At 48.5% G+C, this 13,542-nt stretch overlaps 1 protein-coding gene across 1 annotated transcript; it reads left to right on the top strand.

Annotated features, from left to right (window-relative positions):
* Nucleotides 1-2,911: 2,911 nt before the first annotated feature.
* Nucleotides 2,912-13,268, top strand: LOC149342825 (uncharacterized). Its single transcript, XM_089542244.1, has 3 exons — nucleotides 2,912-3,229; nucleotides 9,483-9,799; nucleotides 12,792-13,268. Exons 1-3 carry the CDS (start codon nucleotides 2,991-2,993, stop codon nucleotides 13,052-13,054), a joined length of 819 nt encoding a protein of 272 aa, XP_089398370.1. The 5' UTR covers nucleotides 2,912-2,990; the 3' UTR covers nucleotides 13,055-13,268.
* Nucleotides 13,269-13,542: the final 274 nt, after the last annotated feature.

Genomic DNA, 13,542 nt, shown 5'->3' with positions numbered 1-13,542 from the left:
CGCCGATGCACGCACAAAAGGCGCGGGTTTCTCCAAGCGTTTTTCTCGTAGTGTAACTTGAGCGAAGTGTTTTTCTTCAAGTGTATCAAGAGGCGAGCTTGGAAAGAGACCTGTCATGCATAGCGCAAACTTCTCAACATTGACGGCAAGGATGCCAAAGTTGGAAATGGCTGACTCTCAATAGATGAATCATTGACGGCAGTCGCCGAAGTACCAGCAGCACTTCAGGGACTGGAAGGAAAGGGCGCTACTGCTTCTACGAAGATGCAACAATTTGTAGAAAAAAACAGAGGCCTATAAACAATGTCACAAATCAGAGACTTTCTACGCGGAGACGTAGGGCCACATTACCCAAGGCCTGAGCCACTATCAACTCTCATGTTTAGGTTTGCGCCACTAACTTCATGTGACGTCGAAAAAAGCCTTTCAAAGTACAAAGCTATGCTTAGCGAAAACCGAAAGAGCTTCAAGTTCTAAAACCTGAGAATTTGCTTTATTGCTTCAGTTGAGGACTGCGTATACGCTCCGTGCTTAACTGACAAATCTTGTACTAATAAATAAAGAGTATTATTCAAAGCGCCTATTTTTGCTTTATAGCGCCTATTTCAGTATTTTTTAGAGCTTAGATGCCTGCCTATTTCGGGGTTCTTTAGTGCCTAAATTTCCGGGCCCTAGTAATCACCACCCATTTCCTTTTTTTTTTTTTTGCCGCCGCGGTGGCTCAGTGGTTATGGTGCTCGGCTGCAGACCCAAAAGACGCGGGTTCGATCCCGGCCGCGGCGGTTGAATTTCTTTGGAGGAGAAATTCTAGAGGCCCGTGTACTGTGCGATGTCAGTGCACGCTAAAGAACCCCAGGTGGTCGAAATTTCCGGAGCCCTCCACTACGGCGTCTCTCATAGCCTTAGTTGCTTTGGGACGTTAAACCCCATAAAACCAAAACCAAACCAAACCATTTCCTTTTTTTAATAACCTTGGCCACCTCCCTGACATTTAGCACAAGCGGCCTCAGATCTCGCCCTTGATCTGTATGCCGCAACCACAAAATTCCATAGGAAACCCACACAGCTTTCTCAAGTATTGGCATAGTTCAGGGATAGGACCATTGCTACAGCCGGAGTCACTATAGTCTGATGCAACTCAAGAAACAAGCTGCTTTTCCACGTCAAAGGACCCCTTTCCAGCCAATGGCGTCGGCCGATTCTTATGAGCCTGCTAGCGTGACAACGCAGTGAGCGGCGGGACAATGCAAGAAGGGGACCATCCCCTTTCATCTGCCACTCACTGCGTAGTCATGCTAGCAAGGTTCATGAGAATCGGCCGACGCCATTGGCTGGAAGAGGGGGTCCTTTGATGGGGAAAAGCCGCTTGTTTCTTGAGTTGTATCCGACTATAGTGACTCCGGCTGTAGCAATGGTCCTATCCCTGAACTATGCCAATACTTGAGAAAGCTGTGTGGGTTTCCTATGGAATTTTGTGGTTGTGCGCAGGTGTATGTTATTGCAGTTCCTCCCTCGCTTCACGTTATCACGGTCCCGCTGTGATAGCCAGCACGACTAGTGCAAACGACAGAGTGAGGCTGAACCGATGTTGAAGTATACAAGCAGTAGGTGTATTACTTCATTGTTTGTAGTAAAACCCAGTAGATTCCGAGCGAAAGAGCCACTACAGCTATCAAAGCTATTAGTTTACCATGCAAGCGACGAGACGGCAAATTATTCTTCCTCTGGTCGTCCTTCGAAGCGCATTTTTGTCCCGTGTGGTCGAGCAAGGTTTCTGAAATGACAATGCACCATTTAAAGTGCGGCGTGTGCATAGGGTGATGGTGCCCTGCTCCATTAGGCTATTGTTCGTGAAAGCAGTGTTCGCTTTCTTCCGTTGCTTACCGCTTGTATAATGGGCTAGGAATAAACCAAGTGTACAAAGCAAGATGCCAGGAGGGCAACTAAGAAATAAAAAAAAACACGCCAAGTATCTACATGACGAACGGATTCGCCCAAAATGGAACACTGTAGAAGGAAGAAATAGGCATTTGATGCGATGCAGCTGATCCAATGTACTTAGGGTAATCCCCTATAATATATGGTAGTATTCAGGTTAAGGGTAAAATCATTAGTATCCCTCTGAGCGCAGCCGTACAGTTACTAAAGAAAGTGTGCGCAGTTTTCTGAGAACGTCTGTCCCGGCCAGGCAGTGGTCTTGGATTTCTAGCCGCGGCTGAGGGAGATATTCTCCTCAACCACGAAAGTTATGAGAAAGTTGACTGTGAAGCTTTTCTTTATGTCCTAGTCGTGCTCAAGTTGATGATAACGAGCAATTACTCCCTTAATCGCAACTATAAATTCACGGACACCGCCTTGAGGAACTGGGGCTTCACTCGTCTATCACACCCTTTAATCGCTGATATTATCAAAATATCTCTACTAACTATCGCGCTGCATTCTTCGTATTACGTAGAACGGATAACTAGTCTTATGAGTGAAAAAGCGGATGAAATAGAGCAAGGGAAAGCAGCCGAAGGTGGCGAGGCTTAGCTGAGGTGTCGACTCAGGTGTCCGCGACTGCCGCAAGACAGGCATAACTGAAGGCCACTGGCAAAGGCCGGAATTAGACTGGCTGATGACAGTGGTGAGGAGCTCTGACGCCATTATAATTATGTCACATGACGACGGCACAACGTAAAATTGTCAATTCAGGGGCCTTTTTAGTTGTCCGTTAAACAGGAGGACAACACACAAACGAATTCAGATGACTGCACAAAGGACACAGGACACTTCTTCCGTTCTCCAGTTCTGCGCTAGTGTGAGCAGTGAACCTAGTTTACAGCCAACTGTCCCAGCTCCGAGTACTGTATTAAACTTTTGCAAGCAATACAAAATCAAACCATTTGGTGGCGCTGGTGTAGATGCTGGCGGGAGCTCACGGTCCGTCCGCTCCGGCGCCGGGCCGGACCGTGCTGCGGCGGTCCAAGCTGCGCGCCCAACGGTCAGCCATGTCCGAGCTGTGGAAGAGGCCGGTGCACCAGCGGAGCCTGCTGTCCGTAGGAGTGGACGCCCACACGCGGTCCGAGCCGCCGGCGCGCAGAATGCCGCCCGGAAGGGAAGACGACGAGCTCGCCTCTGCCGACGACACGCTGGGGCCCCGCCGCAGCCGCTTCCTGCGCGACGACATCCAACCCTGCACCTCGTTCGTCGGCATCTCGTCTTCCACCGCCGACCACTACTGCTGCAGGTACACGCACGCAAAGGAACAGCGTAGGTGTAGCTGCGCTGTGCGCACCTGAGAACCGTACATGTAGTGCGAAGGCGAGACGCTTCCTGTCACTGAAGCTTGGCCGTACCCTACTCGTATTCCGTGGCACGTGGTATACATCCTCCTTGGTCCTTTTGATGGAAGTGGGACGAGTAGTTGTTCCGTGCCTCTCCTGCAGCAGGGGTGAATTGCTATCGAGGTGCACCGTAAAGGAACGGATGGGCGTTATTGGTTGAAATATAGCTCTGCTCGGATTTTATTAAAGATGAACACCACGTCTGAAAAACAGAGTTGTATGACGATTACAAATATGCATAACTGTCGCCTTTTGCCAGACGATGTGTTTAGCCGCTTCACACTTCGCATAGAGTAACTGTAGTGAAGTAGGTGTGGATGAAGGAGTAAATTGGTCTGGGGCACAATTGGACAGAGCCGCGTGATTTGTCGTGTTCGAGGTGTAGGTACGATTTGAAATAGGGACGGGAAAAATATTCCTCCATATGTTTAGCCGCCCACTTAAGAAGATGGCTTGCTGCAAGCAGTCTTTTCTTTTTATTGTGCCCATGCACGCATTTGCAGTCCATGCAGGCGGCGTTCTGTTTTATTTATTTATTTATTTATTTATTTATTTATTTATTTATTTATTTATTTATTTATTTATTTATTTATTTATTTATTTATTTATTTATTTATTTATTTATTTATTTATTTATTTATTTATTACATACTACCAGTCCTTTCCAGGACTAAGGTAGGAGTGGAAACATTACATTGTATAGTGACAGAAATACCAAGACAACTTTGACCAGCACAGTTCCCACTTCGAGTTATTGATCAATTCGCTCTCACCCTACCATAAGCTTGCCGTCCCGGTTAGCTCAGTTGGTAGAGCGACTGCTCCGGTGAAGCGGTGGTCCCGGGTTCGAACCCCGGACCAGGACGAATTTTTCTTCAACTACGAAGTTTCTGAAAGCTGTATAGCTTTCCTTTGTAGCCGTATGGCTGCGCTCGGGTGGATGTCAATGAGTAATTACTCCCTTATTACAAATCTATTCCACCTTGGGGGATTCCCCTAAACATTTGACCGACCTGGTACAAACAAACAAACCCGCAACAAAATATGCTTACTAAGTACTACACAAATGGTCATAAAGCAGAGACGAAAACGTTAATACATCCCCACCGCAGGAACAGCTTTCTTATGCTCTGATCGCCGAGTCCACCAAGCACACGCACAGTTCTTTTCAACTCCACACAACTATAAATATTGTATATTTTTAGTTCATGGCGTATTTCGCACACGCTAGCTGCTTCAAAAGTAACTACCATACATGCGCGTAGCTAGGCGTTTCACACCGCTATGTCGTATTTCCCGCCCACATAAGGTTATTTCCTGAAGTCGGTAGTTCTATCCGCACATAAAATATTAAGAAAATACTTAGTGATGGGTGATGAAAGTAAAAACAACTGGTTTGCCTATCTGCTGTGAAATGCAGACTGGTACTGAGAGGTAAAGCCGTCACATGCCTTCCGCGACTTAGAGCGTGCAATTCACCTCTAAAATCGAGGCCTTGTGCCTCCATGGACTGCGAAAGAATGCATTTTTTTTTTGTTTCGTGACATGCATGTAGATAACGCTCATTATTGCAATGGGCGTTATAGAAGAAGAAGCCGCTACTCCTCCCTGTCCATGCCCAAACTGTCCATCTCATACCATGCTGTGGCACTGCGTATCTTTGCGAGTTTGAAAGAGGTTTAGTTTAATTGCAAAGCGCTTCTGTGCTTTCATTTTGAGTTTTATAAAATGTCAGTGACGTTTCGAGTTTTGAGTTTTAGAAAATGGCGTTTCGGCGAAGGATAATTGCATGAACTGAAACAAGGGTAAGAGGGTAAATACTTACGGTAAGGAAAAAGTGCTAAAGCGCTGGTGCTTGTTCTTATATCTAGTTGGCTTTCAGTGTCATCTCTTTCCACATTGTTTTCTTAGCACATAAGAAAATTTTGCGCCCCGCTGTCGCTTCTTTCCAGCGCCTCTATGCGAAAGGCAAACTGCGATGCGTGACATAATGCGCGAACAGCCTTGGTCAGATGTCCTGAAGTTTCAAATTTCTCAACGGTGAAAGAGATTTTGGTGCACACTCCTCCTAACCTTTCGATTCTATGTGTCCTAAGCTTCGTAAGAGACAGACCACACGGTTCAGCAGCGCAACCCTATGGCCCCGAGAATTTCGTAAGCGCCGCGCAGCTGATTTAGTCCCAGAGAGCCGGTTATCACTTCGAACGCTGCTGGCTAAAAAACAAACTAACAAAAAAACGAAGTACTCTTTTCATCGACGCATTACGGTAGCGTGTACAAAGAGCAGTACAGACGATCGCGCCATCTGTTAGCTGAAGTCGAAATCGAGGCAAACGGGAAGCGAGCGCTGCCAACGTTACGTGGCGCTAGTTGGAAGACTCGGCTCACGATCACGTGAGGGAGCCACAGAGCGGCATATTCTAACACCGTATTCGCACGTGTTTCGTCGCTTGGCTTGCCCTCCTCTGTGAGCAAAATCTTAAGCGTTTGCTACATTTTTTTTTCTCAAATGTCTCATACGGCCAGCGCTCCTTCCTGTACCGAAAAAAATCGCTCGAAGAAACCGCTGCCTGGTCTCGGAGTAACACGGATTAGGAGCGCATTAGTTAAACTGTGCCTGCAGACCACTGGCGGTTACACCGAGCCAAGTCCTTTTTGAGTACGTGAAGCCCATTATGCTAAGGGAAAGTGCGCATTCAGCAGATTTTGTGTAACCTGATCGATCACTTGGATATGCATGTGAAGGTGACGTACCATTCAACGCCCTTTTCCAAACATAGCCTGTTCGCTGGGTTTTTAAAATCTATTGTCACCCTAATTGTACTAAAAACAGCAATGATAAAAATTATTTTACGCGCCTCGCAGCATACATAACCTCCTAACGTTACCGTATTCGTAACACCTATGCGAAAAAGATACATAACGCTCTTTTTTGTTTAGTGTTTTTTTTTTCTCGTGAAGCCTTAACGCTGCAGCGAATACGTCCTATACTCCTCGGCACATTCCTTTGTATTTAACGTTTCTAAAATATTTGCCAGTTTCTTACCTAGAAGCATATTCGAATGCAATTTGCTTCCAGAGCTAGGTTTTCAGGTGGCACACTTTCAACACAACCTAAAACAACCCCTATAATTAAACATCGACGATAACATTTCAACTATTGTGCATTGTTTGCGTATTTAAGCGGATTTGAGAATGTATGCTTTGTCGGTATTAGGTGTAAAAGTTCACGCATACGTATTATCCCACCTATTTGTTTGGATCCCGAATCTTGTCTCAGCCTAGCTGGTGTTTAGTGTGCCGCCAATCTGTGCTGAGGGAACCTTCAACACGCGGACCGCCCCCCCCCCCCCCCCCCCCCCCCCCCCCCTACGCGCCGTAATATCGGTACAGCACCGACTGGAAATGTCAGCCTGCCAGCACGCATACGTTTACTCCCACAACACCTAAAAAGCTAGCCTTGGAGAAATGATGCCATCAAGGACAGGGTGAGACCTGCCTAGAAAATCTAACCTCGTTTTCTCTGCGCTGAGGCCTGTACGGGGTGTGGTGAGAGAGGGAACGCGGCGGCGATTCCGTTGAGACTCGCGACTGCCCATTTTTGTTTGATTCTCCGCATAACACACAAGCACGCTGATTATAACACTTCACTGCATAACAGACATGTCTTGTGGAGAATGATTACGCCAGATTAAGGGCTACGGAAAAAAAAGGTTTATAATTTGAAAAAGGCCTTCTTAATTGCTTCGAATGCAAATTATCTCAGCTTATTTTTTTGTTCTTTTTACACCGCGGGCTGCGGCGTTAGTGACTGCTTCTTCGTAGCCGAAGACTGTAAACAGCGTGCTCGCAGCTTCGTCAAAGTCCTTCGTTACCTGACACTTCATGTCCAATGCAACCGCTTTGATCATGTCCACGCTGTGTTCGCGGAAATCGTATCGCGCGTTCATTTTCCACCAATGTCAGTAGTCCTGACCTTGTGTAACCAGCGGCTCGTGGATGCCGGCAGGCTCACTAAAGACTGCCAAACAGCCAAACCGCGCACCGTAAAAACGAACTAAAGTGCTCGGGTCATCTGAAAAGCACATCGCGCTTGTGGCGGGCCAGGTGCAGCTAAAGTTCCTAAAGCTAAGGGCTTTAGGTGCAGCGAGGGGTTTGGAGAATGGGGAATCTTCAGTGACCTCAACAACTCTTCTCGAGGCGCGGCGGACCGAGTGCGAATTACGTAACCCTGCCAACAGTAACCGAGCAGCAGGTTTTTGCTTCTCAACCGTATAACTAGGCCTTCACGGCATCCCCAAAGACCGAAAGAGGTCAAAATGTGAGGACAAGGGTTCACCTTACTTTACACAGATTCATAGCTTAAGGGATGCCGTAAGTGCTTCGCTACGCGGCTACGAAAGGAACCACCCTTGCCCGGTTACTTTGGGCAAAGACAGTACCTTTTGGCGAAGATGGACGCGCCGACGAATCGTCCAGAGAAAAGCGTAATGTGGACCTCGCCTGAAAAGTTTTTCGCATGTTTTGGGCGGCACTAAGCAGAGGCGGTTAACTATAAGCGGCAATTTCAGTCTGATACATCGAATGACTACGGGACTGTTGCGCGCGGTTACAAATCGACCCCATCATTCTCAAAACTGAGGAGGGGTGCTGCACTGCTGTTGCGAAGGTTGAAACTGAAAATTTTGTGGCGAGGCAGCTCTTGTGTTGTGTGCTTTTCTTCGTCTTTTGTCCTTCGCACTTTGTGTATTCCTCAAAAAAAAGACCGAAACTATCAAAGCTCAAAGTGAGGGGCAGGTTATCAATCAAAAGCAGGCATTCGCATTTTTTCTAAGCCGCGCCTCGAACTGCTCGCAGCCTAAAAGGTTACGCACCAAATCCGCCCCTTCTCCCCCCTAAATTGGCGTTGGTGGGGGTTAGGCATAGGCGTGCGCATTAATTGTTTTACATTAGAGAGAGCAAAGTAAAAGCGCAGCAGCCCCCCCCCCCCCCCCACACACACACACACACACAGTCCCCAGACACGTCCCCCCGAGGCCTGTACGATCAAAACGCAGCACAAAGACGACAAATTGTTATAAAACATTTATTTCAATGTAATGAAATTGCAAAATATACAAAATATTATGAGCAGCAGTAATTACACCGGCAGAGGACGGCAGTCCCTGCGCCGCTGAGGCATCAATGTAACAAAGCGCCTCCAGAAGGGATTTCCATTCTCTATGAACCTCGGAAAATATATGGCACATCTGTATTTTGCTGACTGCAAGAAAGAGAAACTGAAAAGATTTTCTCAAAGTGACCCAGCAAGTAAACAGTACTTGGAACGCGACATCACGGGTCCTCGGCCGCCAGTATCGTCAAAAAACTTGTGTAGCCACAATGCTGCACTACAAACAATGTCGAGACAGGTCCAGCAGCGTAAAGGTGTAGGGTGGACTTGGCGCCCCCCTTAGATGATAACAAGCACCCCCCCCCCCCCACGCCCCCCCTCCCACATTTTTATAGGGATAAGGTTGGAGTTTCCCATACACGCTACCTTGTTTTCCAGAAGACATGGACAGAAGGGTGGCAATGTTAATTTTCCCCGTCTCTACGCCTAGGTACGGGCTTACGGATTGCACTGCTCACGTCACCGCGACGCGATAAGACCGTCACGGCTGTCTGCTCAGGCGCACCGCGCAACTGTCCTTAGACGGATAGGGTCCATATTCCGTCATGTACTGCTCTGAAACCTTCGCATCGTCAAAATAAATGTGCAGGTGCATTTTGCCCATGCCCTTTCTTCTCTGGTCTGTAACTGCGACCAGAAGTTATTTCAAACACGTAAGGTAATCCATGATCTAGCAGCATGCACTTAGCACTCAAGCAGAGCTAACTTCAATATTACACGCGCTCGATTGCCATCGCTTGCCCGCGCTGCTCACGAAACACTGAGCCTTCGTGCTCTTTACCAGAAACTCCCCTTCATCGCAAGCGAGCAGACGTCCAGATCAAGTAAGTTCAAAACTGCCGGTGGCGAGAAAGCAGAGATGTGGCACTTTAAATGCAAGAGGGATTGGCTTTACCGTCATGACAGTCGGTCGACGCCATTGGCTGGAAGGTCTTTGCGAATTTAGTGCCTAAAGCCGCGGTGTTTTGTCGCTACTGGCCCAGGGACCGCGCCTCGAGCAGCCGCACGCCGGAGGTGGGCGTCGGGGGCGGCGGCTCGACGTCGCTGCGGCCGCGGCCGGAGGAGTCCTCGGAGAGCCGCCGGCGCTGCCCCCTGGCCGAGCAGCGGCTGCGGCCCAGCGCCTGCCGCCAGCAGAAGCGGCGTCGTCGCGTACGCGTCAGCTCCTCCTCGCGCTCCGACGACTACGAGGACGACCTGCTCATAGCCCGGCTGGAGGACCACGCCGCCTGCGCCAAGCTCTCCCTCTCCGAGCTCAGGGGCCCCGCGGGAAAGCTGCGCACCAGCGACATGTTCGTCGGAGGTGCGTCTATACGTATGCTACGGAGGAAAGAACCTCGAGGGGGAGCGTCACGTGACAGTTTTGAAGCACAGGAACGGGAATTAAAAGGGAGAAAGTCAGCCCCATGTAGTGGCTTTTATTGGTCAGGGACGAGTTCTAAGAGCTCACGATCGAGGGGCGGATTCGAGAACAGGTTCAAAGAGACGCAGAAGACAACTACCATACAATTCTTATACTTAGTAAAAACTGATTCTCTGCCTCTTTCTGGGTATGATGATGTTTGTCCGGCAGAAAAAAAAAAAACGCATTCATTGCTGAAAAAAAAAAAATTGCACTTAACAATTTTCCCGCCACTCGATTTAAACTTGCGACGTATGTATCTCAGAGGACTCCCGTGATCGCTATTTTGAAGTGAATAGCGGTGTAACATGGGCTCTGAGATCTGCGCCCATAAAACGGTCAACAGAAGCAGCCTACTTGCGCATTCGGCTGGGGATGGTGACGCTGGTATTTCATTTTTTTTTTTGGCAGTATATATATATATATATATAGCTTATAAAAGCTGTGTTTTGGATGAAAGTAGCGTCTTCATTGAAATGCGGTAATCTATCAATACAGGCCAACAGCAAAATGGTATGCTGGTGCAACCTTGCTCTTATTCGTAGAAACGCTACTCCGCCTAAGCAGCGTTGGACGGCATTAAAAATTTGATCTGGCGTCTCTACCAACGATGATTTCAACCTCAATAAGTGTGTTGGCGTACTCTAGATACCACCTATAACGAAACACAAAGTTAGTATTTGAGTTAACATGACCTTTACGGCCTTTCCCAAGACAAGAGAGGCCGATTACACGCATTTCTTAGCAGTATATTAAGCTCAGTCTAATAACTCGTCGACCTAGGAGGCCTTGCCTGAGGCAAACTCTGGTACTGAATGCAGGCTACAGGCTTTCCTAGTAAGCTTGACACCCAAACGCACTGCGACAGGAGCGGCGGCTATTGTGCGGCAGATTTCGGCACCTTTCACACGCTGTGCGTATTGTTACCAAGCGCCTTGTTGTCGTGTCTGTAGCGTCTTCTCCTGAGCACATATATAGCCACATGCCACACATCTGCTCATAACCAGATATTTATTCCTTTCACGTTCTGGAAACACGAGGACATTAATGAGGGGAGGAGACAAAGTTATTAATAAACTCACAGAATACGAAAAGAAATCCGTGGAGTATGCGTACCAGTTTCAAAGCCAAGGAAAATACGCAGGAAAAATAACTGTAGTTATACAATATTAAGAAATGTTCGCAAATGTTTTGGGCTCCTGCATGAATGTCAATGAGAATGAATTAAGTGTAATAAGATACAATAGATAAATGAGGTTTCACAAATATTACTAAATAGTCCTTGATTAATACATTGATAAAGAAAAAATGGCTGGTGGTTTAGCATTGCTGAGCACGAAGTACAGTGGTGAGCAGCCTTGTCTAGAGCGCTCGGGCGGTGCACTTCCTTGCAAACAAATCCAGATTTTGTGGCAGCCTCTGGGGTCCAGCTGCAACGCTTGCACGGAAGTAGCGCCAGATAGCCTCGTAAACAAAGCAGGCACGAAAACTTTGCCCTGTAATGAGGGGCTGCTCTCTAATTTCGGTTTTTGTTACCAAGTGCGCACTGCTCAAGCGCTCTAGACAATGCTGCTCACCACTGTACAGTGCGAAAGCAGTTTTTTGGACAGCATCGCCACAGTTTTTTGGACAGTATCGCCACGTACCTGAGAGCGCGATTGAGGTGTCTATTGATCCAGAATGCCAGTTATGCGCGCATTCAGCTTTTTCATCGTCAATTCCAGTTTACCCAACGCACGCCTGCGACTTGTGGTCCAGTGCAGCGCTTCTGCAGCAATGATGACAACGCCAACGCGTATTGCTCTACTGCCATGTTTCTGCCACAACGTTGTCCACGCCGTCGCATGCAGCGCACCTCTCTCTGTCACTGCCGCCACATAGCTCAAAGCGCGAATATTAGTTTGATAGTGTGTTGCAGCTTGACACAAGGTGTGTTCGGCTCCGGTGATAGCATCGTGCTCTCGCGCAGTGGCCAGCGACGCTGATCCGCGCCGCCGCGGGTTCGAATCCCAGTCGGGGATATTTGATTTGCTTTGTTTACTTATTCCACTTGGCACAAACCCACAAACCCCGCAAGCATGCAAACACTGCAAGTTTAGAAACATTGCAAGATGTTTCTCGGGGTATACCCATCGGAATAGTACTTTCGCACTAAAAGCAGATTGTGAGAAAAACGTTACATTTGCTACATCACTTTCAACGCCACGCAAGAGTACACGCAACAAATAAGGGAAATTGTCGTGGTACACAAAACGTCGAACAGTGTTCAAGATCAACGCGTTCTGAAAAGCCATTATACAATGTTCTCAGAGAGGGGACCTTTTGCCAGTAACAGATTATATACAGCATCAAGTCGACCGCTATCCTCGGCTGTTCCTCCGTGTGGTGCCCTAGAGTTTGCAAGTGAATACATTCCTTTCGCCAGTGACCCAAGACTTGTTCAACCATTCTTTTATCGTAGTAGTAGTAGTAAAAGACCTTTATTCGACCATAATTTACAGGCCGAGCATGTCGACCGCCTGGGCGACCAGAAGTCGCTGTTCTTCCTCCCCTTCAGCGACAAGTCAGTCGAGCTAGGTGGTGATGGATAGAGAGGGTGGGGGGGGGGGGGGGGGGGGGTAGTACATTAAGTTGAGAGCTAATACAGCTTTTATGAAGTTTTAAGTTGTTAGACTGGCGTAAAAAAAATGCGGAGGCACTTTCTGTGAACAGCTGTGCTATTGTATATTTTTTCTTATACTTCAATGATCGGCTGTCGGATTAACCCGAAGTAGTGCCAATGAAGCCCCATAGTTGCCAGGCGATGATGCAGTATCCAAAGATATACAAGAATCCCTACATGTGTACGCCCCGTGCTGTGCGCATGTATACCATGTGACCTTCACGTGTGCAGGTGGGCGGCGCTGCCGGTCTGCGGACGTGGCCGAGCTGGTGCGCAACGTGGTGATCTGGGTGCTGGTGCTGAGCGGCACGGCGACCATCATGTTCGGAGCGGTGGGCACCATCGTGTTGCGCACCGGATCCGTCATGTTCCTCAGCTCGGCCCTCGGCTCGGCGCTCACCACCGTGGGCGTCCTGATGGCCATCTACTGCACGGACGCCTCGTCGGACCGGGGCCTGCAGCGCATGATCAACCACAAGTACAACTACACCTGACGGAGAAGCTGTTTTGCTGCTGTGGAGTACTGAATAGCCGGCCGACCCCTTCCCCTCCTCTACTTTCCTTCTCACTGATTCTCCACTCACTCTCAAGAGGCAGCTTGACGCGCGATGTCTACTTATGTGCTGGCCCCGGCAATGGCGTGGAACCGAATGGGCCTCTTCGCCGTGTGTGCAATTAGATGCACTGCGCAATAAAGGCAGCGCGCGGTGTTCCGACCTGAACACCACGAAAACCTTACAGCACCGTCTCGTACTCAGCACGCAAACAGTGGGATTGCTAAACTTTCCGTAGTCGTCGGCGTAGTCGTAGTCGTCGGCGTAACCGGTTGTCCAAAGAAGAGCGAAACGCCACCTGGAAGGTAGATTCCACGGGAAGATCCCGGTGGGTGGATATCAGCGTAGCACGCTACCTGTCAGCCGTGGAGAGCTGCGCTCAAATTTCACTTCACCTGCTATCGTAATCGTGTAGCCGCCGCGGTGGC

This window comes from Amblyomma mixtum, chromosome 5 (genome assembly GCF_055824585.1).
Source record: "Amblyomma mixtum isolate Tamu chromosome 5, ASM5582458v1, whole genome shotgun sequence".
Taxonomy (NCBI): Eukaryota; Metazoa; Arthropoda; class Arachnida; order Ixodida; family Ixodidae; genus Amblyomma; species Amblyomma mixtum.
This window is presented reverse-complemented; position numbering and strand designations above follow the sequence as displayed.

Excerpts from the sequence above, each read along its gene's own strand:
- LOC149342825 (XM_089542244.1), top strand. The coding sequence starts at position 2,991 with ATGTCCGAGCTGTGGAAGAGGCCGGTGCACCAGCGGAGCCTGCTGTCC. Across the intron at positions 3,230-9,482 it reads GCCGACCACTACTGCTGCAG|GGACCGCGCCTCGAGCAGCC; the intron begins GTACACGCACGC and ends CTACTGGCCCAG. Across the intron at positions 9,800-12,791 it reads CAGCGACATGTTCGTCGGAG|GTGGGCGGCGCTGCCGGTCT; the intron begins GTGCGTCTATAC and ends TCACGTGTGCAG.